Consider the following 27,865-nt stretch of genomic DNA (forward strand, 5'->3'; position numbering starts at 1 on the left):
ACTCCCACAGCGGCCGTGGTGTCTGGCTGAGCCCTGTGCCCGGGGTGCAGCGGTACAGTAGAGAAGGTGGAGTCCCCTGGGACAACAGGAGCAGGTAGGCCCACCCAGTCCTGCCCAGGCCAAGCCCACTGCTCTAGCTAAACATTACACACTCATTCCTCAAAGCTGGAAGAAAAAAAGGGCTTGAGTTCACTTTGGCCTATTTTCTTTGCAGGCGTTTTGAATGGAGACTTTGTCTATGCCAGTGAACTTAAACTTGACCGTCCTAACAAAAGGCAAGCAGCAATTTTATAAACAGAATGAAAAAAATGTCAATGTTATAGACAACGCATAGACAATCTACACTAATATTCATTTTATTTCAATCAAATCTTGGGTTGACTTTTTTGACATTTGTTTCATTCCATGTCCTAACTGTTTCTCAAAGGCTGTACTCAATCTTCACATACAGTCAATTATATATTAAAGAGTTTAACTTACACACAATTTGCACAAGTTCACCCAACTCAAATGCACGGACCATGTTGCCTAAATGTTTTAGTTGAATTGAGGTAGCATTTATGTTGCTGCTAACTTGTTTATTCCACTGGTTTTAAACTTTGAACATGCGTGGGCATATTAATTAAACATGGAAAATTCCCCCAAATGACCCTGTTGTATGAGCAATCGGAAACGATTTGGCATTTTTTTAGCGTACACCGTACATGCTTGTTTTGCTCCATGGGGGAAAAGGATAGTCGGATATCTCGTCACTGACAGGATTTGTACTTCGGGAATTATCAAAAGATGATGACAATCTCCATCAGCGAGCTCATTATGTGGTGCCAGCCGAGTCAACTGATACATATCACATATCCCCCAACCTGCCGCTGCCTAATACGGGGACAGACTCCATTACAAAGGGCTTGATGTTAGTTGAGTGTATGTGTGTGTGTGTGTGTGTGTGTGTGTGTGTGTGTGTGTGTGTGTGTGTGTGTGTGTGTGTGTGTGTGTGTGTGTGTGTGTGTGTGTGTAAAAAGGTCAGATATGATCTTCACGCGACCAACATGGTAAGCTGCTAATGAAATGTATATGGGATGGAAAGACCAGCAGGCAGCAGCAGTACCATGTTCACACTGGTTCTGGGTTGAGCCAAAGGGAAATGAGTTGGAGGGGTGAAAAGGGAGAACACTGGGCGCCCGTAGCTCAGTGGGCGCTAAATTATCTTTAAAAAAAAGGGAGAACACGTAGACAGCAGGACAGAGCGTTAAAGCAACACAGTCCAGAGTCAGCGCAGGTTGAGCAAGGTGAATGAATCCCAGGAATGGCTGGAATCTATAATTATCAACACTTCTGTGTGCTATCTTGAAATACAAACATGACAGTAAACTGCAAGTTCAAAAACTAAACCAGCGCTTGTAAGTTGTAATTGAATGGAGGCAGGCCTATAATACAGTGCTCAATATGCAAGAAGCAACTTCTGCGTATACAGCAGTGAGAATGCTGGTTGGATGGAGACTGTAATTTGCTCAAAGCGGGACTCATTGAAAACATCTGGAGGTGAAGTTTTACGTGCTACACACACACACACTCAGAGAGCAAAAAAAAACCAGGTGAAAACCAGTTACTCTCTTGTTTACCTCGACATGTTTTTATTTAAATGGTCCAACCCTTTTAGCTTGCTAAATGTGCAAATGACCCAACATTAGTATGAGAGGAGAGAGAAGCCCCAGGAAGACGTGGTTTAAAAATGTTTTTCATCACTGGCCTCGTTTGCTTCAACTCCTGTTCTGTTTGAAAAGCGGCCAGCTGACCGCTTAAATCTTGAAGTAATGTGCATGCATCAATACAACCAGTTATTCATACAATATTTCAAAGTTGCACTCTGTAAACACTGGGAATAATTGGTGAGCCAATAATCATTAGAATCTTGGAGGCTTAGAGGTGATTCAAACTGACACATAAAAACTCACCGCACCACTTCCCATTTACTTACAAAGCTGTTTTGGTTAAAGTTGATCAGGGTTCTTGTCAACATGCTTGCTAAGAGAGAATGGCTGAAACAACATTATAACCTGTGGGTCAAATGAAAAAAAAGTCTACCACAGATATGAATTATATCTGTGGTAGACTTCTCCTGTGAGCCTTTTGTATTTACACATAATGATCGAGGCCTGCCCTCTAGTGAGAAAACAGCTGCACACACATTTGGAGGCTGCTGCTGAATTTCACAACCAGGTAATGTTGCTTCAGCTTCCAATGGTAAACCTCAGATTTTTTGGTTTTTCGTTGATTTTAAAATGTGTGATTGCACTCTAATAATAGGAAATACTGGGTCATGATGGCCTTCCGACCTGGAAGAGGCAGGTTAAGGCTACAGCAGAGATGGCGATATCGGTGCTATTCTCTCTTTTTTTATTTTATTTTTTTTACCACCGCTATTGTGGAAAATCAAAGATGAATCACTTCACTTAAAAAAAGACATTCAACAGATTATTGTCAGTTTTCTTCTTTTCTCAGACACCCATGTGAAGCCTGCCAACACCTATCTGGACAAATGCACCACCTGCTGAGTTGACATTGGTCATTGTTTCCAATTTTTCAAGCTGGATAAACACAGCAGTTTGTGTCAAAAGTTTAACAATTCAAAAGAAATCAGCGTAGGACTGGCAGTTAAATCCTGTATTTGTATTCTCAATGATAACAACTTAGCAGTTGAAGAGCAATTTTATTTAAGTCACAGCACAGTTTGAAAAGAGCACATACCTTGTACCATGCATGCACATTTTATTTTGAAATTCAGAAAATTGCTCGTTTGGAAAGACAATAGTTTGCTGAATGCACATACGCATATTTTCTCTCCTGAAATCTCCTCGTCTCATGTTTCCCCTCTCTACAGTTCATTTGTTAGGAGATTACAACACGGTCATGTGAGCAAAGGGAGAGAGGGGTCCAGTGACGTCATGCTGTGTCATGCTTGTTAGCCATGGGCCCCTGCAGCTCCAAGCTCCTTCAATATGGCAGCCATATATATATATATATATATTATATTGCACGCTGCACCTTTGAATCACCAAAGTCTACTTGATGCCCGCTACCTTGTGGAACCACCAGTTGGTCTGCACGGTCCAGTTTTTATCCTCACACACAGCGATCTGCTGGAGGAAATGCTCCTTGGCCTGGGCCTCGGTCTGGCCCTCCTGCAGCGCCCCCCGCAGGTAGAGCATGTCCTCTGCAGCACTCAGCTCTGGGATGCCCGTCAGCAGCATGAGAGAGAACAGGGTGACCAGCAGGCCAGAGTGGGAGCGCAGGGACAGGTAAGCCTGGGTGCAAGTGTCCTGGTGTGGGCAAGAGACGGAAAGGAGGACAAGGAGAAAGCATAAGACAAGAAGGACAAATGATCATTGAATTAAAGAAATTAAAATAAGTTTGACCAGGAATTGTTAAAGGTGGAGCCAGCCATTTTGGAGAATGATTGTTGTCCAAATCACATTTGTGTCAAAATCAGTGAATATCTCCTCATGATCTGCTACCTGTCCGCCGTGAGGAGATATTCACTGATGTTGACTAGAAGTGATTTTGAAAACAAGTGCTCTACAGAATTGCTGATTCACCCTTTAAGTTAAAGCTCGGGTGGAGGATTTGGGGAGAAAATGGCAGTTGGAATAGAGATTCGAATCCAAATACCTCAACCGCTCCACTTGTTCTCTTTGGTCCCTCCCCTATGGTCCCTCCCTGACACGCTCTACACCAACAAAGTCGTGCCAAAGTGAATTGACAGTCCCAATAGCCAATAAGAACAGCCTCGCTCTGATTGGTCAAAGTGTCAGCTCATGTTAACTTTGACCAATCAGAAATCACATACCCCAGCTTTAATGTAGACACAAATTGTATTCCGCTCTTTGTCAAAGGCTTTCCCTGTGAGTTACTTCTAGGATAACATAGGTGATATGCTACATGTTATTGTCAAACAATCCCAGAAGTTATTTATGTTTGACTTCATGTATTCAATACCATTTCCATACAAACAAACACAATCCCACCGACACACACATGATGTTCTCACCCTGAATCGCTGAAAGTAGAGGCTGTTTCTCCCTTTGACCCTGCCCATGATATACAGGAAGTCAGGAGTGAGGACGAATGGCACACGCTCTCTGTTCACTCCAAGGAAGCGCTTGGTGTTCCCCAGGATGTGACCAAAGTCAATGTGAAACAGGTTCCCTATGAGGCCAAGTATAAAGATAAAGATACGTTTAAAAATCTCTTCAGACTGCACTTCGACTAAAAAATAAATATTAAGCTTTCTCTGTTGCTGCCCCCAGGCTCTGGAATAAGCTCCCCACGGATATGCGTCTTATCTCTGACCTGGGCCTCTTTAAATCCAAGCTAAAAACGTATTTGTTCAGGATGGCTTTTAATACACAGTAGTATGATGACATTTTGATCTTATTTGATCTTATTTGATTTTATCTTATTTGATTTTATCTTATTTGATTTTATCTTGTTGTATTTTATCTTGTTTGATTTTGATGTATTTTTAATTTTTGTTTTTTAAATTGTTTTTATTTATTCTCTCTTGTAAAGCACTTTGGTACACCGAAAGGACTGTTGTAAAGGGCTGTATAAATAAAGCACATTAATAAAAATAAATTAATTAAGGTTCTGTTCGTTTAATCATGGGGTTTCATAGTTCAGTCTATTTCTCAATAACTGACAGACGGATGGAATGTTCACACTTGCTTAAATGCAGACAGGTCAACTCGATTTAAAGGTGAACTCTGCAATTATGGAAATTCTTATTGTTCCCTGAATATAAATCCAATGTTAATATGTTGCTAGCTATTTGCTATCTTTGTTTAGATACCTGTTAACAGAGCTTTGGCTGTGTATAAACACTGGATTTTCTTCCAACTCACACACAGTACATACAGGTCCTGGATCATGAGGAGATATTCACTGATTTAAAAAAAAAGTGATTTAGACAACAAGCATTCTCCAGAATTGCTGACTCCACCTTTCAGTTAATTCAATAGCCAGTGCATATGCATATGAAAAGGAATTTGTGGTGCATAGCCTACCTTGGTCTGTGATCATGATGTTGTCATTGTGACGATCTCCTATCCCCATTATATAGGTGGCCACACAGTAACCAGCACAGGACTTCACAAATCTCTCCACAGTCTTGTAGTGCTGTAGTCACATGAGGATTTCAGCAGTCCAATAACATAATTGATAGCATGAACTGATGTAATGCAGCTGATGACACCAACACTACTAGTGTGTATGTGTATATACTGTATACATTTTGAAATTAAGGAATAAATGTCACCAGATCTACACTTTTTTTCCCCCAAACAAGCAGTCAAAGACTTTTCATTGGTAATTAGGAAAACTAAGGCTAAAGACAGAATATCTAGGAACAAGATGTCAACTTAAAATAAAATACGTTGGTGTCCAATTAACCTGGCTTTGAATAGTGCCCTTAATAACGGCTTGCTTTCCATGTTACTTACGATTTCTTGGAGTGGACATTTGGATTTGAGCCACTCAAACAAAGCATCGTTATTGAAGGCTGACATATTTCCTCCTTGGCTCCTCTGGACTGCAGCAATGGTCTCTGCATCCCTCACAATCTCAATCATGCCTTTTGAAGAGAAATATTTTGACATAATTCATGTCACTTCACATCATCCTAACTTCCTGGTTGTATCCTGCTAGATCAATATTCATATAAGATAACTCAAAATTAGTCTGGTGTTTTACAGTGTCTGTACATTAGGCAAAAGAAGAAAACATTAAAGGAGCACTCCGCCAATCCAGGGAGAAGTTGGGCAAAAAATCTTCCCAGGACTTTGGACAGAGAGCGGCCCACTGGATAATATTAAGTATAATATTAAAAGGTAACTGATATTTATTTCAGCTATATTTTAATTATTTTGGTCTACACACACTGCAAGAAGTGTGAGAATAAATTAGTTTACTAGCTTTTTGTCCTTCATTTAATCCCTCTGAATGGTCTGAGCTAAAATACTTTGAGTATGTTGGCTGGTTAGTTTCTCCCATCTCTGATGAAACCACAAGACTGTATGAAGATCTGTAAAACGATGTTTTATTATAAGCCATGCCTACTTTAACCAGACATTACCAAACTTTCCTAAAAGATTACCAAGGAATACCCCCAGAATGTCCACACAAAAAATCCTGTGAATCCATTGAGCAGATTACAAGATATAAACTTCTCGCATTTTTTTAGCGTCTCCTACAGGTCCTACACAAAATGCTTTAAGAGTCCTATCCTCAAGCATGAACGTAAGATATCCACCCAACCATTGGTGTTATTATGCCATCATTAAATCGGTAAATCAGGTATACACATTAACGCGTTTTGTCAATCCTTCCCTCTGTATTTCTAAACTCCTGGGTATAGCCCAGTGTGAACAGGCCTGGTGTTGATACCTATGTTGTGTCCTGTAGCGATGCAGCCATATGGAACAAGGTTCAGGTCCAGAGATTTCTCCTGCCAGATAGAGTCCATCAGCACCAATGTCTAAACAAGAAGATACACCGGAACCAGGTGACACTTTGACACAAGCTCAAATCAATTTACCAACTTCATCAACAAGAAGAAGAAAAATACCTGAATGACCAGCATGTCCTGCCTGAGGTCGTCTCCCTGTTTGAAGATGATTCCAACAGGTGTGGCAGAGGTGGGAGACGGCATGGCAGAGAACTCTAACCATAGCGGCTTCTTCTTAGAGGCCATTACTTTGCATTTGTCCAGCTGGACCACAGGGATTACAAAGACAGCTGAATTGTTGGGGATATTACATTTTCAATTTGAACTGATTTCATGCAGTTTATTCTACACAAACACACTCAGAGGATTTGCTAGGCTTTACCATGATCCTTCCGGCCTTGATGCGAGGGTCAAAGGGCAGCAGGAATTCGTTTGGCAGATTACAGCTTCTAAGAAACTCTTGAAGCCTGAGATGGGCTGAAACAAAAGCCACAAAAGGTACAATAAGTGTATTATTTGATGCACCAAATGTCTTCTTCCAGGGCAGGGGTACCAGGTAAAGAAGAAAAGTATCTTTATTAGTCAACTCTCCAGATTGAGCTCAGCAGTTTATGTGCAACGTTTTAGGAAATATAAACACTTGAAGTGTCCCTGGGCAAGACGCTCCTGATAGCCCTATATAAGTAGAGACCATTTACTATTTCTATTATTCTATCTATATATTAAGTTGTAAGTAGAGCTTCAAAACACCATCAGGAGCAAGAGAGAAAAAACAAATCAAGCAATATATTGAAACTGAATTTAAACTCAAACACACTGTTCATCAGCTGATCAAAAGACAGTAGCCTTAAAAACTAAAAAAACGCAACCAAAAAGTTTCGAAGTAAGATGGCTTCATGTAGGGCATCCACGGTCTCGAACTGGCGTCCGTTTTTGTGGACTTCCCTTGCCATCCATCCCCAAACGTTCTCAATGGGGTTGAGATCAGGAGAAAACGCAGGATGGTCAAAGAAGAGCAACGTTATTCTCCTGGAAGAAGGCCTTGGTCAGTCGGGCGTTGTGAACTGCAGCGTCGTCCTGTCGAAAGACCCAGCCATCACCGCGCAGACGAGGGCCCTCAGTCAAGAGACAGAAAGCCTTTTTGCCTTTGCCATCAGGAGGTCATGGCAGGGCGAATGTCTGACAGAAGATGGCAAGAAAGCCAGATTTTGGCACGGATGTTGAGTTTTTAAGTCTATGGTCTTTAGCTTTTGATTGACAGCCTGTTTGAGTTTAAATTCAGTTTAAATTCAGTTTTCAATATATTTCTTAATCTGTCTTTTGTCTCTTGCTCCTGGTGGTGTTCTGAAGCTCTACTTACAACTTGGTTACGATCAACAACCGCAAAATGCAAATACTTTGCAATCTTTGTGTATACAGTATATAAAGGGGAGCTCCACACATGGCCAGATTTAGTCATCCACTGGTGGCTAGAAGAGTGGCTTTTTGTGTACACTTGTTTTTTATTAATGTTGATGCAAACTTGGTCAACCAGATAACAATGCGTATTTTGACCTTATGTCCTTCTAACTAAACAATACTTGATGTGTCTCACCTGTAGGACCAAGGTCGGTCTTGTCTGGGTAGATGTTTTTGATGATTGTAGCAACCTCCTGAAGGGCCTCCACAGCCTGGACCTGCTGGGTGAAGCTGTCTAGCATGGCCTGACCACAGCCTAGGAGGTAGGCCTCTAGGATCACAGCCATGCGCTGGCGGTAATATGGACAGCCTGCCACCTCACTGCGCACATACCAGAAGAAGAAGTGGCCAATTCTCTTGCTCTGCGGTGAAGTAGGAGACGGTCGAGGTAAGGTGAGTGAGTCAGATAGCAGGATACACACACTCCAATGTAGCTGCAGTCCACATGTTAGTGCAGTGAGAACCTTTGCTCAACATAGTGTGAACCTTCTTGACAAAATAGGCGGACTGTCAGAGTAAACATAGGTCCTGATTTTAAAGGAAGTGTTCAGTATTTGAAGTGGGGTTGTATGAAGTACTTATGCATAGTTTGTCTGTAACATTATGGAGATGTTAATCAGCGCAGTCATTTAAAAAAGTTCGGGGGGAGACATCGATGTAGCAGAAGTCAGACTTGTACTGTTTTACAGAGGGGGGGTCAGCAGAAGAAAAAAAATCCCCACGTACTGTATATAAATGCTCTCCGGTAAACTAAATGACCGGCAGACAACCTTTTATTTCCTAATGTAAGTACCACATACAACCTCACTTCAAAAATACTGAACTACCCTTTGACAGGAGAGACGAAGGCCAATAAGATCTCTCAGTGTTGCAGAAACTAAACAACTTGTATTTGTATTAGCCTATCAGCAGATTTTGTTCAGTAATCCTAACAAAGTATTATGTGTTGTGTACATTGAGAGAAAGGATTCTACATAACATGACTCACCTGCAGAGCTCTCCGGATGAGGTACCGAGCGAGGAAACTGTCGTGGTAAGGTTCCACTTTGAGGGTCTGTGTGTAAAAAAGGAGGGAAAAACTGTTATGTAATGTCACCAGTCTACAGTTTCATCCCTACAATACTCTCTCCAAAGACACTTGTGTCCTGGGGGGCGCTCGTGATGTAGTGGTCCCCCTGAGCCTAGAAGCTCGGTCCTCATCGCAGCAGACCCGGTTCGAGTCCGGCCCGTGGTCGGTTCTCTGCATGTCCTCTCCTCTTTGCCAAACAGAACGGAAATAAATAGATGTGCTGAACTGCTCTAATTCTGGCTGCAATTGTCAACATGTATATGTGATAAAGAAGACTGGAGGGAAAGATGTTGCACAAGATAATGGACAGCGCTGCACACCCTCTATTTCATTATCTGTCTTCTATAAGGATCATCGGCTGAGGAGGGCGCTGATTATTAGACCAGTAGCTTTAGCCTCCATCTTTTATCAAGCCGTGTTTGTAGCCATCAAGTTTAAGACTTCTTTTGCAGGTTTTTATTTATTAAGCTGGGAAGAGTTTTAACATCATCATTGTAAACCACATAAGTGCTGTGTGGGAAACCGAAAGCTCTACGTATAGCAATAGTATCTAATGAATCAATTACCCAAATCCAAATGAAATGCAGAGGACCTGGGGCTTTTGGTCCCAAACATATAATTTATCTACAGTGTCTGGATCTACACACTTGTCCCAGTCCATTCGGATAAAAAAAACCCATACCTGCACCAGCTGCAGCAAATACTTCAATACATCATCATTGGACAGGCTCTCCAATCTCTGAACTGCTAGTTTCCTGACCATCACATCAGCAAAGTCCATGCTTAGGAGCTCCAAGGCCAGTGTTAGATCTAGTTCCCCAGGATCCCAGTTCCCCAGAAGCCAGTGGACATCCTCAACCACACCACGGTTCATCCAGTCCACAGTGCGCAGGTAATGGGGTAGATTTGAGGCATAGCGGATACTCTCCTCACGGAACCTTTTGAAGCAAGCCCTCTTTGTGCTAAGGACTGTGGATGGATATCTGAGATTTACAGTGTCGGTCAATACGCCCTGGGGAGATTTCCCATGCAGAGGGGGAGAATCTGGGCTGGATGAGCTGGAAGGGGGTGAGGAGGAGAGTGTAGATTGCGATGGGGGGAGGCTGGATGAGGGACCGTCGAAGCATTCATATGTGCTTGAGTTATTAGGAAGAACCACAGGGAAGCTGTAGCGGTCTAGAAGGACACTGATAGCCATGGAGTCAGCTATGTCTGGGTTGGTAGCAGAGGACAGCTTGTCTGCCTGGTAGGTGATGGCCTCTGCCTCAAGGTCAGGGTAGGACCACATGTGCAAGGTGTAGGGGCCCTGGCTAAGGGCCGACCTGTAGGGATGAACAAATACTGATACGCATATTCAAAAGATGTGTTATGTATTTGTGATAATCCAAAGCTGTCACAGAACTCTGGTACATTTTGGAACCATTATTGGCATATTTAATACACTTGTTGTTTGCTTCTGAATTTCTGAATTTTTTCTCAGCAAATTTCTATTAAATTCAATGTAAAAGTTGCTCCTTTAATCATGAAAAATAATGTTAATGAGTTATCCCTTTTGACATTGTAACACTGAAATTAACAATGACAAATACACCACAAAGTTGATATATTAAAAGATCTGACCTGTGATCTATGAGGAGAAGATTGACGAAGTAAAGCACCTTCCCCTTCCCTTTCTGCTGGTCTGGTGCTTTATTGGCTGAAGGCGATGGTGGCTTTACATCTTTGGTTACTGGGGATATTTCACCATCACTAGAATTAATAGTGAAACCCAGCTTGGCTCCACGTGGCAGATCACTGAGAAAAACATCAAACTCCAGCCATTCGTTCCACAGTACTTCGTCGGCCATGGCCTTCGGAACGGAGGACACTGAAGAGAGAACCTTGTTACCATAAAGTATAGAAGCCTGTACGTAAACAGAATGGGGGCATTTGTTTGGAAGATTTGGGATGTCAAAGCCAAGCAATTTGACCCTGAGCTTTCTGTTGCAGTCCCACAAGGAGATCATGAAGATGTCGTCCAAATCCTTCCCTTGGAGGCTGAGGTCTTCGTGGGAGCTGAACTGGCCGATGGAGCCATCGACGAGGGGCCAGTCCACAAACTTGACTGTTTCCTCAACAAGCTGCGACACTGGCATCACGGAGAGGTGGACGTCTTGATTGTTTTTCAAGCACTGTCGAATCCAGAGGAAATCCTTGAGGGAATGGTCTCCCGTTACGAACTCCTCCCTGCCGGATACCTTCAAAACAATTTGATCAGAAGCGTCATAATCGAGCCCCTGGTCCGCCATCACTCTCCTAAACACTTTGAGGAGAACATCTGCCGTGGTGCTAAAATCAACCTGGACGCTGAAGCTGAGCGTGTTCATGTAATGGAGGGTGACAGGGAGCTTTCTGTTCAGCTGGTCCTGCAGGTCATTTGGAATGGGCGCACATGTGACCCATGGCTCTGTGGCGTACGAGGTGTCATCCCGAATCCTTAGCTCCTGTCTTCTCGGAGAGGCCAGTTTCCTGCGGGTGAATGTGAGCTCACCTAGTCTGTCCGATGCTTCTTTCTCCAGGTTGTGTCCAATCAGGTCATTCAGACACTTCTCTTGCTTCTTCCTCTCCTCTGAATCAACTGCCACCGCCGGTTTGACAACTATGTGCGCCGACAGACGCTCAGTGTCGTCACGTGACCATGGAATGTCTAACGTCCTGATAACCTGGCATTCATCGTAGGCCTCATACCAGTCTTCATCCCTGGCATAGAGCAGAGTGTATTTCTCCGGGTCCAGTATTGCAAGTGGGTCAGGATGACTCTTTTGTTCCTGAGCCTGAAAGCATAGTAGATACATGTCAATATATGTGACTTAGTAAATATTAGGAAAGTATTTATCTATCAAAAGGTGGAGTCAGCAATTATGGAGAACGCTTATTGTCAAAATCTGTTTGTCAAAATCAGTGAATCTGATCCACACGATACGCTACCTGTCTTAGGGGTTTGTTGCTAGCTACGGCGGGCCCCTTTGTTAACATAACCTTTGTTAACATACTCGTTTACAGAGCCTAGGCTGGGTATTTAGCCATTTGTGAGGAGATATTAACAGATTTTTCAAAAAGGTGATTATTGACAACAAGCATTAATAAAGCAGTAAATTATATTACATACATTAAAATGAGTAGTTCATCCAAAACGTCTGAGACACAGTTTTGAACATAAAACCTATCAACATGGGTTTCCTTACCTGCATACAGATGCGTAGACGCAGCTGGTAGACGCTGCACCGTGCAGGGAGGATGACTGTCACCGTGTTGCAATTGATATTGACATTGGAATCCTCCTCATAAGGTACCCGTGATTTCAACTCGCAGATTAACTTCAGGTTTTTCTCAGAGGCGCTTTGGTTCATCATCCCAGATAGACGAGTAGGCTGACTCCGTGGAAACACAGGATCCATTGGTACCTTATAAGTTAAATAAAGAAAAATGTACTCTGCATTTGAATTGAACTCATATGTAGATCTCTCAATATGATTTACAGTTTGCCAGTGTGAGATAATGGCAATGTAGATTAAGCCTGCAAACAAAGCAAATCATTACAGAAAAAACTCACCTTACCACGACAGGTGCTGTACCTTCCAAAGATCCTATGGCAGAGTCTGTGTTAGTCTGCACCTGTTTGACTGTGTGAGACTGTGTTCCCTTTTTGTGATTGTGTGGGGACTTCCTCATTCTTTTATACCGCAGTTCCCAAACACCTGCGTAGAAATGAATAATAACAAAGCATTTACTGTCATTGTGAATAGAGGTTAACTTCCTTGTTTCCTTTTTGCACTTAGATAACAAATTACGGTAGAGTTGTCTGGCATTTGCATTTGTTTCTGCAACAACAGGTCTAGGCAAATATAACTTTTCTTTTCATTTGTTTACCATGTAGTAAAAATGTGTTATGTAGTGAAACATATGGTGATAATAACAAAGAGAAAAATATTATTTCTGTTCACAACCACTAAAGTATGGGTCAAATGACTCTTCCAAACCGGTTTTGCCTGCTTTACTGCATTGGCACTGTAGAATGGAAAGCAGTGGCTTAAATTCACCTATCTTTAAGTGACACACTTAAAGACAAACTAGTTGTTATATTGCAAGAGTGGTCACTGTAGGGAAAACAAGAGGCAGTGTTACTGGATGATTAGTGCAATATAATATTCCATAGAAGTATCGTTTAGAAGAGGAAGTGCTGTAGTTCTCCTTTAAATTATTCTGCTTTAACAAACAGGCAAATGACTCAGTCTGCCTGGAGACACCTGTGGTCTCCAACTCACAAGGCAAAACTAAAAAGAATTAATAACAAAAAATCCAATTAGTTTAAATCAGTGGTTCTCAATTATTTTCTGTCATGCCCCCCCTAGGGGACAGAATTTAGTTTGCGCCCCCCCCCCCCCCCCTAAATTTAAATGCTATTGAGATCCTGCTAATATTTATTTATTTATCTGTACAAAACCACTGTATGCGTTTCTGGCACGAGCATTCTGCATACAATCACCTTATTATCAAATTAGATAACAAAAATTAGCTGAGATAACTTCTGCAGCAAAAAAAATAAAAGTTCAGTTTATTAGCTCAATTTGTAACATTTAAACAACAGACTGCTCAGTCTGTGTGAATCTCATGACAGAGAAACAAGAGCAAATTATTCACTGAGGTATGCATTTCATTCAAAACATTGTTAAACTGTAAACATAGTTAAGGTGGTGTTTTTTTAATTATTATAGGCCAATAGGCCTTCTGTGATGCGATAACCACTAATTCATTAATGTTATTATTAGTCTACTTGCTTGATTTCTTTTTAAATAGCCTACAGAGACACATGTGGACATTTATGTACTGCAAATTGCGGCCTTGTGCGCGGATATGACCATACACAAGCACACATCGTGTTTGCTAGCACTTAAAAAATAAAAATAAAAATTAATAACAAAAAATCCAATTAGTTTCATGTATTTTCAATGTGCATGGACTTATATATAGTCACCAGCAGATGTCCCCATACTCAAGAGTGCTCTGGCATACGTGTCAAACACTGTAATAAGACATCAATGAATGTAAGTGGGGTTAAAGAATGAAGCCCAAAGTTTCTGGCTCCACTCATTTGTCACACACTGCACCACTATGTTTGGGTTTTATAGTAACCTATATATAGCGTTAATTGTTCAATTATTTTTCCTTCTTCCCATTATGCAGCAACCCCATGTTGATGATTCTGATGGAGATGTAGTATAGTGAGGATAAGTACAAGTAGTGGCGGAGGGGGTGGGGGGGGGGGGGTGAAACATGTACAAGAAGGATTCCAGAGCCACGGATGTGATGGGGACAAGGCTGGAGAAAATGCTAGGGATCCTCACAAAGTTAGCCAACTGGACATACACTAGGTGCTGAACAGCAACCTCCGGCAGTACACTATATAGTGAATGGATCACCAAGGTAACCGTCTGCATGAGGTCACTCATAAGTTATAACCCAATAAGGTAAGCAGTAAGCCAGTAAGCAATTCTGGATAATGCTTTTAGACGAAATCCCTTTGTCAAAATCATTGAATATTACTTCATGATACTTGTACGTACTGTGTGCGCTCGAGAAAAAAATTATATGTTTTCTACACAGCTTAGTCTCTCTATAGGGGCATAAACAAAGGGGGCCCACCGTAGCTTGCAACATGACAACAATAATTCTCCAGATTTGCTGACTAAATCTTTAAGTTGGAATTCACTTTGCTCAAGTCTGGCTGTAAGCATTAGCAGCATTATCACATGACACCCATTTCTCTTTTTTATTTCTTTAACTCACAATAAGGGATTTTTAACTATGAGAGAAAGGAACACATTTAAAAACACCAAATAGAAAGGGGCTAGAAGCATTGGGCCTCTTAGTTCAGCTGATTCTGTTCGTTAGTTAGGGTGAGGGACATTTAGATGTGGGAAGTGTCCAGCCTTCCTGTTTGACACCACCACCACATAGGCCTATAGGTATAGAGTGTGTTTGCTAGAAAGTTTCTGCTGATTCGGATCATCTTTAGACAGAGAGACCAGAAAGACCAGACTGACCCCCGGAGTTAAACACTAGTAACTGCAGTGCAGAAGTCAGCGAGTCATACTGTACATCTGAGGCAGGATTTATTAACACTTCTGCCAACCTCAACCATTGGTTGGAAATGACATTAAAGGGATAGTTCAATATTTTTGGAGTGGGGTTGCATGGGATGCATAGGCATATTAAGGCATATCTTTATGGAGATGGTGCTCAGTGCAGTTATTATAAGGCGTTTAGGGGAAATGTCTCTTTAGCAGAAGTCAGCCTTGTACCGTTGCAGAGGGGGCCAGAAGAAAAAAGTTGCCCGATAATGTTTTGTGCCCCCAACGGAGCCTTCCAGGCAGCGCTGCCTGTCATGCTCTAACGCTAACCCTAACTGTTGGGGGTGGGGAGTATCCCCATAAATATAAATGCTAGGGTTAGGGTTAACTTAAAACCTAAATATCTGTTCAAATGTACATTAAACTGAGTTTTTTCCACCGTTTTAGTTTGCCGCATGACTGTCTGCAACAGTACAATGCTGACTTCTGCTACAGCAACGGCTCTTCCAAACTCTTTAAAATGACTGCACTGACAGCTATAAGGTAACAGACTAACTATGCCTAAGTACCTCATACAACCCCACTTCAAAAATAATGAACTATCCCTTTAAGGAGTGACATGGGTGTAGGAGAGGCATTGAGACAACAGGGCCACTAGAACGGACAGTGAGTAAAAATGAACAGAAGAAAGACAGCCATCAGAGAAGTAAAGGGGGATTAGAATGGAGGGATAGAGGGAAGGAGGGATGGCATACCTCCAGCCTAATATAGGGTGTGTTTGTCTAGAGGCTTCGGTTGCTGCCCCACGGAATGTCCCAGAATAGAAGGAGGTAGAAGAGAAATACAGTGGAAAGAGTAGACAATTAACGGCAGAAAAAAATGAATTTTAAAAAATGAAATAAAACTCAAAAGAAGACTGATAACCAAAATCTACTGTCCCAACCTTCCATTTATTTTTCTCTCACCCCAACTAGAGAAGGAGGGTTCTGGGAAAAGTAAAGCCGGGCAGAGCATCAGCTGGTGCTGTCAGTCAGACACCAATCATGCACTGGGTGAAGGCGGTAACATAAGTTGAATGGCACGGATCTGAACTGACGCTGTGGGCCTTGGGGGAAGCCAGGGGTGATGACTGATAGGGGCTAAGAGGAGGTTAAAATGGCAAGAGCAGTTGGTACGGATTAAACAGTGGAGTTTTTTCATAGCTGGGCATGAATAAATAGTGGAGAGAAAAAGTATGATGTGTGTTTATAACAGGACAGTGGAGGAAATAGTAGGGGATACTGATGCGTAATAAGTAGGGCTGGGTATCGAAGTTCAATACATTTTTGGCACAGACCAAAATGCCTCGATACCATTGAGTATTGAAAAATGTATTGTACGTCAGTGAGCCAATGAGCATGCAGCACGCTCAATGTGCCAAGATCTAAAGTGCTGTTGATTGGCTGTGTGGAGCTGCAGTGGCTAAGGAGGTGGTGGATGCATGGTAATCTGAAGGCAGTGACTACGATTTCATCTTAATTACTGTAAGGTTTTATTTATTGATCATTTGTAAAAATGCCAATGAGTTGAAACATTTTGAAAAAAGTATTGTTCAGGAACCGGTATCAAACTGAAAGTATCTCTAACATTTTTAACTATACCCAGCTCCACAAACACATTAACCAAATGATGTTTATTGTAACCAACAACGGTCCCCTAAACTTAATGAAGATGTAAATTTAACCAAAACATAATTTCCCCTTTAACCACAATGCGGCTTGTTTTAAACCCACGGCATCGGATAGGAGGGTGTTTGTTGTAAAAATAGTGGTGGCTGGTATTTCATACACGGTGCCCACCATCTCTGCCTCAATGACACAAAGCTCGATTGGACCATTGACCTGAACACTGATAGGTATTGGCTTTGAACCGTAGAGTAGGAGTACTCACAAAAAATATTGTCTTGGCATCAGATAAGAAAACGCTTACTGTATATGTGTCATTATGGTTGGCATGGACAAACCAACAGTCACCTCTCCTGACAAATCTCAACAAAATTGTAATAACTGCCTGCAAATTTAATACATCAATAAATATGATCAAAAATTTACAGCTTATAGGCAAGGCAAGGCAAGGTAAGGCAAGGCAAGTTTATTTATATAGCACAATTCAGACACAAGGCCACTCAAAGTGCTTTACAGGGGCAAGATTAGAATACATAAAACACATTATAAAACATTTAAAAGCGAATAAAAGAAGCAAATAACAAAAAATGAAAACTCGATATAAAAACATTTAAAAGCAAATAAAAGAAGCAAATAAAATGAAAATTGCAGGTTAAAATGGAAACAAAAAAGTCTTCAGACTCGATTTAAAAGAACTGAGAGTTGCAGCAGACCTCAAGTTCTCTGGGAGTTTGTTCCAGATTGTTGGTGCATAATAACTAAAAGCTGCTTCTCCTTGTTTAGTCCTAACTCTAGGGACTGTAAGTAGACCTGTCCCAGACGACCTAAGGGCTCTGGACGGTTCATAACTTATCAGCATATCAGTAATGTATTTTGGCCCTAAACCATTTAGTGCTTTATAAACCAACATCAGTATTTTGAAATCAATTCTTTGAGTGACTGGAAGCCAGTGTAAAGACCTCAGAACTGGGGTAATGTGATCTACTTTTTTGGTCCTAGTGAGGACTCGAGCAGCAGCATTCTGAATTAGCTGAAGCTGTCTGATAGATTTTTTTGGAAGGCCAGCAAGGACACTGTTACAGTAGTCAAGTCTACTAAAGATAAATGCATGGACAAGTTTTTCTAAATCTTGCTGAGACATAAGCCCTTTAATTCTTGATATGTTTTTTAGGTGGTAGAAGGCTGATTTATTAATTGATTTTATGTGTTTCTTGAAATTCAAGTCGGAGTCTACAACAACACCAAGATTTCTGGCTTGGGGTGTAGTTTCTAACATAATGGATGTAAGCTGTGCGCTGACTTTTAATTGTTCATCTTTGGCACCAAAGACAATTACTTCAGTTTTATCGTTGTTTAATTGAAGGAAATTTTGGCACATCCAATCATTGATTTGTTCAATGCACTTACTCAGTGCCTGTATCGGACTGTAGTCTCCTGGTGATATGGTTATGTCAATTTGTGTGTCGTCTGCATAATTATGGTAGCATAATTTGTTCTTATTCATAATCTGAGCTAGTGGGAGCATGTAGATGTTAAATAGAAGAGGGCCAAGAATGGAACCTTGGGGGACCCCGCATTCAATATTTGTCCGCTCAGATGTGAAATTGCCTATTGACACATAGTAGTCTCTATCCTTTAAGTAGGATTCAAACCAGCTTAGTACAGTTCCAGAAAGTCCAACCCAGTTTTATACAAGTTGCTAACCCTAAATGAATGAATGAATGTATGAAAGGGGGAGGAGCCACAGCACAGGAAGTGGTTAGACCTGGGAGGAGATTGACCCCTACAGTGAAGACAAGTTAGGAATTTGTATAAACTGCAGAATTTGATGAGTTTAGTGATGTATTACATTTGTGAGATTTTGAAAGCTGAAGATGTTAATAAGGTCTAACATAAGTGACCTGATGGAAATGATGAGTAACCCCAGCTGCTCCTGTTCCCATGCCAACGAGACAGTAATCCAGGGATGGATAGGTTTCCAGTGAATGGTTTGGACTGACTGATAGGAGTGTCATGCTTGAAATTCCAGGGTGTAAAACTAGATTATGAAACACTCATGGATTGACTCCTCTGTCAGCTGACTGACTCTAGGTTTGCGTTTGATATTAGATTGCATTTATCAGACAATTAAGTGTGTATTCTTGTGTTCAAATTAAAAGTATATTTGCATGAGTAAAGGCTATATCAGGCGGGGGTTATCCTGCTCATAACCCCCTCTGTCATGATGTCACAGTGGGGTCTAACACTCTCATTCTATATAAATCTTGTCACATTTATGTTAAATAAATTATATTTTCGTTTTGTTAATCTGATTCATTAAATATCTCCTGATTGAAATGAATGAAGTGAAACAATGTGCATTATGAAGCAGGGAAGCGAGGTTACTATTGTTTCTATGCTGTTAGAAAAACATTCCACTCCACTCTGTCCAGTTGTTGTTGTGACACATCTAGGCTACGACTCCTGACCTCAACCATGTACCCTTTGCCCAACCTGTTTAAGGCTGCTAAAAATAGAAATATTGAATAAACAATTAAATGTGTGATTTTTCAAAAAACGCATGTGCTTAATTATATAGACAAACGACTGCAATTAACACAACATAGAAAATGTGTGTATATTTTGGGGATTTTTCATTATGTTTTGACTGAGGAACATAACCTGGAATTTCCAGCTGAAGTCGAGCTATCTATTTAGCATTGTGATTGATTGACGACGTTATCATGAGTTGTCTGTTTACGGCTATATGAAATGGTTAGTTTATTTACTTGTTGATAGAGTGAGAAACACATAGCCAAAGTAGTTAAGGATGGGGACCAGCTGTGTGGAATAACCGGTCCCCTCCATGCCTCTTAAGTTACAGATGTCATAAGTGCAAGGGCAAGTTAGCAGCAGTGAGGACAGGGAGATAGGCAGATAGATGGGCTAGCTCACACTGCACAAGGGGACAGAGAATCTGGGCATGCATAGGAGTGTTAATCTCAGTGTATTTGTGCATGTGCTGTGTGTGAGTGTGCATGCTCTCTGGTTCTTGTGCAGTCTCTGTAATCAAGTGTCCGTCTGTGCTGAAATGCCCAGTTGATCCTCTGCCAAAATAACCTCCTGCTGCCCGGTTGCCTAGGCCCTGTTTTCTTTTTTTCAAATAAATGTCAATGAGCTTGAGGCTGTTATCTAAATATGGGGGATCAGAGAGAGTGTGACACACACAAGGGGACGTCCATCAGGGGATTGTAAGAGGACACAAAACTAAAGTTGAATTTGATTGGCCGCCCTCTTCTCCGAGGAGGGGGCCTCTTGCCCAATCCTGATCTTTTTCATTAAAAGTGTTGTGGGATGAGAGGGTACATAATAGAGAGGAGCCACAGTACTACCTGACCTTTGTAGCAGGGACACTTGCTTTACCCAGACGTCTTTCGTTTTTTTGACCTGTGTCTGTTTGTTCAGCCCAGCCAGCCACTATGGTAAGGAACTGAAGGGGAGGACAAGGAGAAGGACTTTTATTTGGAATGAATTTTTTGAGGATTTGTTCTTCTTTTTCTCATGAGGATAAAGGCCAGTTGGCAGAAGAGAGAGATAACTATATGTAGCTCAGCCCAGCTCTCATCCACAGCACATCTGGGTCATCAGCTGGATAACCGTAGTGTTTGTTTTTACGAAATCCACAACCCAATTTGGCACTAATACTTTGGATGTCTATATTATTTATATGATGCTGGCTAGAGACATAAATGTATTTTTCTGACCAGCTGTTAAAACATTTTCAGCTTCCGAAACTTCTCTTTGGTTACAGGGTTGATGCCATTTTCCTCTACTGTGTTTGTTTTCCATTGTCTTCTTAACTAAAGTCTTTTATGATTGATCAGCCGAAGTATTCTAAAGATAGAATGCATGCACGCAGCTGAGTATAGTGAGAAGACACATGGCCTTTTCTGAGCGTCCTAGCTTAGGATATTCACCTTGAGAAAATCCTTCCCCAATCCTCTCCAAAGTCTCTCCCTAAAATAGTTTAGAGTGAATGAGTGGAACTGTGTGACCTTCTATATGCTGCCATATTAAAAAGGTTCTGTCAGACATACAGGGACCCCTGTTCTTACTACCATAGAACAGGGTTGTATTTAACAATGAGAGGGGAACCCTAACCCTAACCACTTAATGTTATTATTCTTTCATTGTTTTGGGATGCACTCTATAGTACACATATCTCATCGGCGTTCCTCTTAGAACTGGAGGAATGTACCTGGGACAAAAGCACAGACAGTGGAGGCCTTAACTATGTTTCACACGTTCCAATTGAAACGGGCCCTGCCCTCTGGGGGGCCTCGACCGACAGGCAAGAATAGAATTATTATTATTATTATTATTATTTTTATACTACTAAACCAAAGATACTGATAGTAACTTTTCATGTGGCATAGTCAAAGATCTCAGTCACTCATGTCAATAACAGGTCCAAAAAGGAATAGCCTAAATGTAAGGATACTCATTATAATGTAACAAGAAATTAATCATCATGGGCCCCTCAACTACTAGGGGAGAAATACCTCTAAGGCCCCCACACACATTCAGGAATAAGCTTTATATGTGTAAATTATACACTGTTCATAAAAAGTAGCTATACACCCTTTATCTTTTGGAATTGGTCCCTCCATCAAATAACACGGGTCTGCAGACCAACCTACTGTACTGGTTTTGCAGTTTCAGAGTACAGAGTACTGCCTGCTTAAGAAAAGTCTGGAAAGTAATGTTCCTTCTGCATCTCAGGATTTGAATTAGCTTCTAAATGTACCTCTCAAAGTGCACCAGATTGATGCATTTTACTTTTAAAGGTACACATTTTCTTCTGGGGGGGGGGGGGGGCATGCCCCCGGATCCCCCAACAAGGACCAGGGTCCCTCCCAAGTATCCCAAAATCCTGTGGGAAACACTGACTTCCTTAATATGTTTTTGCCATTAATTGTGTGCATCTGTGAGGAAAAATCAGTGTGCCTGACTGGATAGGGAGGAGTAAGGGGGCCCATTATCTCATAATCCTTCTAAGAACCAACTGGATTCAACAATCTTTTTGCTTTTCGCTGCGGCAGGAGTGCGGGAATGGGGGGCCCCACACTTGGTCTTGAAACGGGCCCCCAGATCATTAAGGCCGTCTCTGAGCACAGATGGTGGTTCTTGCTGTTTCTGAAAATGAAACTTAACTTGCATTTTAAACAAGGTTAAAACCAAAAAGCCGGCACTGTCCAAACATATTTCGGGTTTCCAGAGGCTTTAAGAGCTATATTTAGTCCAGACAGCTGGCAGTGGATTAAACAGGTCTTCCTCTTTCCACTTCTCGGATGTTACTTTGTCAACGATAGTTCAGTCTCTGGCTATGGTTTTCTGGTTTGCTTTTTTCTGATTGTGAAACATGGCTTAACTAGTCACAGAGTGATCAGAGGACCACTTACAAATCATATGAGCATTTAGACGAAACACAATAGGGTCAAATGTTTCACTTATAAATATCATCATTAAACTTTTCCAGTTGATAACATAGAATAAAACAATACGTTTATGTTGAGACAAATTTGCAAATTTGGCATTATCTAAGTAATTACAACTAATTAGTTATTAAAAATTATTGATTAGGTTTCTAAGAACAAAATTTATCATAAATCAGACAATTAACAATATGAAGAAATACTTCTGTATTAACTGTGAATGATTATGGAAAGTTTAGTTGAGATTTCTGGTTAAAAGTATAATGTTGAGATAATGTCTAATGTAGAGATGGTTGTACTGTAAAGGAGAAATATACAGACCTTTTATTTTGACTAGTGTGAAAGAAGCAATTTTATGGATCCAAAATAGACAAAAAAATCTCAAAACTGAACAATGCTTGAAAGAATATATGTTTTTGCTTGCATTTTCTCACCTTCAACATGCAAAAATATATGATATACATATGAATACATACAGTATAAATATATTACCACTAAAGATGGTCCAAAGAATACTGAAGCAATAATGTTAAACACATGTTCAGTCACCACATTATGTCGCTGCAGGTGAATACTGCTGACCGGAAGAATCACTTCTCTTTCTCTTTCCACATCCCTTCTTCCAGCACTTCTCACCCTCTGTCATTCACTTCTTTTCAGCCCACCGAGGCCCAAAGCGATGCCATCTCCTTCCTGACTGAGGAGATGATCGCAGGTCAGTTCTTCTGTATTGTATATGATTCTATCTGGATTACTGTTGATGAGGGTTATCTGCTAGTTCTCATCTAAACGTACAGTATCGATGTTTGTTACCATTCTGACTGGCTCTGGGTCTGAAATGAATGGCAGGTTGTTTGGACTGAACAAGCTAATGTAAATTGTTTTAACGACATTTGGACCAGTTGATTGATTTGTTGATATTGTGTAAAAAAAAATGTATTTACTTAGTCATTGTGATCTGTTGTAAAATTAGAACAATCAAGCCAAGATGCAGAAATGACTTTCCCACTGATTTTGTTTTGCCATTGTCTGAAAACTAATTCATTTGAAGTATTCTCTTCTCTGGTCCAGAGTTCAAAGCTGCGTTCGACATGTTTGACACGGACGGTGGCGGTGACATCAGCACCAAGGAGCTGGGTCAGGTGATGAGGATGCTGGGACAGAACCCATCCAGGGAGGAGCTGGACGCCATCATTGATGAAGTGGATGAAGATGGTGAGATCTTTTTAACTGCAACCAAATCTACCCTCGGGTACAAATAAAGTTACCTTACCTTATACCTTAGATCAGTGACCGATCTTCAATTCTAGAGATGATTTGTTGTCAAAATCAGTGAATATCTCCTCACGGTCCACTACCTGTCTATACTGTGTGTGTGTGTGTGTGTGTGTGTGTGTGTGTGCGTGTGTGTGTGCGTGTGTGCGTGTGTGTCTGTCTGTGTCTGTGTCTGTGTGAAAATTAAATCCAGTGTTAACACCCAGCCTGGGCTCTGTAAACAGGCATGTTGCTAGCCACGGTGGGCCCCCTTCGTTTACACGTCCATTGTTAACATATACATTTACAGAGCCTAGGCTGTGTATTAACACCAGATTTAGTTTTTCATTAAGCCCCCAAAACATTGGATCCAATAATTCCCACAATGCACCTGTTTCTGATTAGACCCTACCTGCCTGTTTGCATGCCCTCATCTTTGTATGAGGCAGATTTCATTTCAAATATTTGAAGTCTAAAGCCCTTCCAAAAATAACCCTGATGACATCATTGATACCCCTTCAGCCAAGGGTTGGCAAAGGCCAGGTCGCAGGAATAGCCATTTAGCATAGGAAACATAGTAATAGTAGGCACAAGAGATGTAAATGGAACAGAAAAGTGGCAATAAGTGATATTGCACTTCATTTCAAACTACTTGCTCAAATGCAATAAATATCATACTTTTATGATAAAAAGTCCAAGATTGTTAAAATCAAGCAATACAAAAAAGAATCCTTAAATGTTGGTCGTGGGTCGTTTACATATTGACCTCTCTCTCCCTCAGGCAGCGGTTCCATCGACTTCGAGGAGTTCTTGGTCATGATGGTGCAACTGTTAAAGGAGGACCAGGATGGAAAGAGTGAAGAAGAGCTTTCAGAATGCTTCCGTATATTTGACAAGTATGACATCCGACACTAGAATAGAAGGACATATACAACCACCACATGTTAATGCATTAAGGAATTTTCAGGTTGTACTGTTTCTACATTTAAAAAGCATATCAATTAGAATATCTTGGTAATGACATGACATGAAAACTATTACGACTGTCTAAGGACTGTTCTGTAAGGAAATGGGGGGAGGGGGGGGGGGTTGGGACGCAGGTGCGGACCAAGGGGTGTATGAAAGTTATCCCCAGAGGGATAACCACTAAATCGCTATTTTTCGAATATGGGGGAAGAGAAAACAAAAAGCACAAAGAACTGTAAAGGGCCACACAGGCTACCTTTAAGATAACACACTAAAACGACTAACTTAACCACCGCTGCCAAGCCGCTGAAAACACACACACATACTCAACAGTTATCCTAGAACTCTTACCTAAGAGAACCTCTCACCATTGCAGAGGGCAAACAATGAGCAGCGCAGAGCACTGGGGTCTCAGGGCAGATATAAACTCCTCACACCTGGGCTCAATCAGCCAATCAGTGCCACACACACCTGATTGCAGTCAGTGAATCAGTCACCATTCTCACGTAACCGAAAGATTCCGTGTACTCACACTGTTCTGAATCTGGTTACGTGAACTGTTGCTAAAATGTTAACAACATTGGTAATTAACAAACACCACGCATGGATGTATGTCCTGCTTAGTGGCCAACATATATTGGTCACAAATCTTAAAAATTAAATTAAGGAACCTTGTCAGAAATATTAATTTAATGGATTCATGGAAAAATAAATCTGTTTTTTTGTTATCTGTCTTTTAAATCATTTGAATATCTGCATTGACCTCACAAATCAAATATTGTTGGGCTTAAAGCTATAGCGCGTAACCTCTGTCGCCCTCATGAGGAATTCTTAGTAATTACAATAACACTGTCTGCATTTACATGAGGTAAGACTTCGGTGATCGTTCTTGGATTGTATAACTTCTGCTGTACGTCCAGGTTTTGTCTTAGGAGTGGAATCAGCATGAGAAACATTTCTTAGGCGCTTGGAATTGTTTTGAGCTCCTGCATCAGTGTCGGGGGGGCGATACCAGAAAGAGAAATACAGAGAGAGTTTTGTGGAGCTGATCAACTTTGTGTCATCATGTTTGTTGATGGCTTGAATGTAACCGGCATTTATTTATATGAAAAAGTTACACACTATAGCTTTCAGTTTAGCCACACGCCACAAATACTATTTTTTTTAAATGTTGGCCTGAACAGTAAATATGTTTTAATGAATATCCACAGTATGTGATGATTTAAGAGAGCGGGCAAAGGAGAGGGGTTAGTTTTCACACTGGGACTTTGAGGTTCGCTTCTTTTGCTCCACAGAAACGGAGATGGTTTCATCGACCGGGAGGAGTTCGGAGACATTCTCATTCAGACTGGAGAGCCGCTGGTAGAGGAGGATATTGACGAGATGTTCGGGGAATCAGACACAAACCATGATGGGAAGATTGATTTTGATGGTAAGATTGAGCTACATATGGAGAGAGAAGAGAGTCTTCACCATGCAGTGTCTCTGCCATTTTTGTTAAATCATTAGAGGGAGATATTTTAAAAATAAAACATTAAAAAGGTCTTGATCTAGCCAGAACATTTTCAGTGTTACAGCAACATTACTGAAAATATTGATTAAATAAGGGAGGTAGTGTCACTGTCAGCTGTAGGCCACTCTATATTGACCATGTCTAATTATTTTCATTTGAGGCATTGTCTGTAATCAAGTCAAATCAAAACTGTTTATTCATATCTGTATAGCACAGGACACCTTCTGTCCTCACAAAATCAACTCAGACAAAAACCTTTAACGGGAGGAAAAATGGAAGAAAGACAAGGAACAGCAACAGAGGAGGGATCCCTCTCCTAACATGTAACATGTACGCAACAGACACAAGGAGCAACAATTAATGCTGTTTGGTTTAGCATAGCATCAAATTGTGTTAACCATTGGAAGATAGGTACACTGTGTTCATAGTTAACAGGGATGGAACATGTACAGTAATCCTACGACATGGAAAGTGGTGTTGTGTGTGTATCTGGCTTCAGGTTGTGGCATTTAAAGGAATAGTTCTACATTTTTCATGTCTTTTTGCCTTACTCTCCTACTCAACAAAAGGTGACAGAAAACGTTCCTGTAACTCTGCGTGCATTTTTGATATAGAAATGGGCAAAGATCGCTCATCCAGGTTAGCTTAGCTCAAACACTGGTAGTCAAGGGGAGCAGGTCAAAAGATAAACTTTACAACATCACTATGCTCCTGTGTGCTTATTGGGACTTGTTTATTTATTACCATGTTATGTTGGGCTCTATATTTTTAGACTCTATGTCATTTTAGAATGAATTACATACTGGAAAGAAACCAGGAAGTGCCAGTGAAGGCTGGTTTCCTTTCTTTATGTATTTGATGTGAATTGATAAATGAACTTTTCTTTAAACTTTAAACAATGCTCGGCTGGTCCCCAAAGTCCCCAAAGCCTGCAGCATCGCTACAAAGCAGGATGGACCCATGCTTTGATGTTGTTTACACCTAATACTGACCCTACCATCTGAGACTCAAAGCAGGAATCATCATCAAACTAGAAATGTGTGTGTGTGTGTGTGTGTGTGTGTGTGTGTGTGTGTGTGTGTGTGTGTGTGTGTGTGTGTGTGTGTGTGTGTGTGTGTGTGTGTGTGTGTGTGTGTGTCCTTGAAGAGGACTACAGTTCTTACTGCAGACATGGACAGGGCCCTCATGTATATAAATACATATAATGCATTTTTGCAAATGATAACTAATATGTTCATCAGACAGGCCACTCATCTATCAGTCTGATTGAATCTTCAGTGGGTTGGTGGAGTGACTGTTGCTTTTCTCTTTCTCTTTCCAGAGTTTCTGAAAATGATGGAGAATGTCCAGTAATGAGACCGGGCCCGGCTCTACATTCCTTGGTGGCCCTTCCTTCATAAACTATCTGATGGAAATAAGCTCAGAGTAAACTTTAAAAATAATATGAAACTCTGTACAATTACAATATGGCGTAGTTTCTTAAGATGTCTAAATGGGTACAAGTTAAATTCTTTGCCCCCCCCCCCCACCCCTCTTTTCCCCCTGGTTCTTGTCTATAAATATCCGTTCAACCCTTTTAAGACGAAGACACTTTCGCCAGCCAGCCAGCTGTCTCTCCTTGGCAGCTGCTGCTTCTTCAGAAATGCTACACCACCTAGCTTTAACCCCCCTCCCACCCTCCCCCCACCCTCCCCTACACCCTCCCCACCGCCCTCCTCCCAAATATCTCTCACTGTGCTTTCTAAATAAATCCGTTTCCTCCTTCTTCATCTTTGCAAATTATTTCTGCCATGCATGCCTTACACCTTTTATCCCACAAGATTATTGTTTCATTCTTCTGTTAACCTGGCCCGTCTGG

The 27,865-nt window shown here is 41.2% G+C and overlaps 2 protein-coding genes across 4 annotated transcripts; one reads left to right on the plus strand and one right to left on the minus strand.

The window, feature by feature from the left end:
* Positions 1–1,896: 1,896 nt before the first annotated feature.
* Positions 1,897–12,704, minus strand: LOC307253125 (phosphatidylinositol 4,5-bisphosphate 3-kinase catalytic subunit gamma isoform). Of its 3 annotated transcripts, XM_080031004.1 has the most exons (14): positions 12,619–12,704; positions 12,251–12,469; positions 11,366–11,839; positions 10,647–11,263; positions 9,709–10,348; positions 8,946–9,011; positions 8,094–8,319; positions 6,882–6,976; positions 6,620–6,763; positions 6,439–6,529; positions 5,496–5,626; positions 5,061–5,172; positions 4,046–4,203; positions 1,897–3,317 (listed from the first exon to the last, which is right to left on the minus strand). In XM_080031004.1, exons 2-14 carry the CDS (start codon positions 12,461–12,463, stop codon positions 3,060–3,062), a joined length of 3,225 nt encoding a protein of 1,074 aa, XP_079887130.1. In that variant the 5' UTR covers positions 12,464–12,469; positions 12,619–12,704; the 3' UTR covers positions 1,897–3,059. The 3 variants fall into 3 exon arrangements, with proteins under 3 accessions (XP_079887130.1, XP_079887128.1, XP_079887129.1); XM_080031002.1 differs by having other exon boundaries at positions 10,647–11,839; XM_080031003.1 differs by having other exon boundaries at positions 10,647–11,839; positions 12,624–12,646.
* Positions 12,705–20,130: 7,426 nt separating this feature from the next.
* LOC307253741 (troponin C, skeletal muscle-like) lies at positions 20,131–27,774 on the plus strand. Its single transcript, XM_080031886.1, has 6 exons — positions 20,131–20,261; positions 22,935–22,989; positions 23,346–23,489; positions 24,310–24,424; positions 25,790–25,926; positions 27,329–27,774. The coding sequence occupies exons 1-6, from the start codon at positions 20,259–20,261 to the stop codon at positions 27,358–27,360; spliced, it is 486 nt and encodes a 161-aa protein (XP_079888012.1). The 5' UTR covers positions 20,131–20,258; the 3' UTR covers positions 27,361–27,774.
* The last annotated feature ends 91 nt before the right edge of the window (positions 27,775–27,865 follow it).

This window comes from Ammodytes marinus, assembly GCF_949987685.1.
Source record: "Ammodytes marinus genome assembly, chromosome: 7".
Taxonomy (NCBI): Eukaryota; Metazoa; Chordata; class Actinopteri; order Uranoscopiformes; family Ammodytidae; genus Ammodytes; species Ammodytes marinus.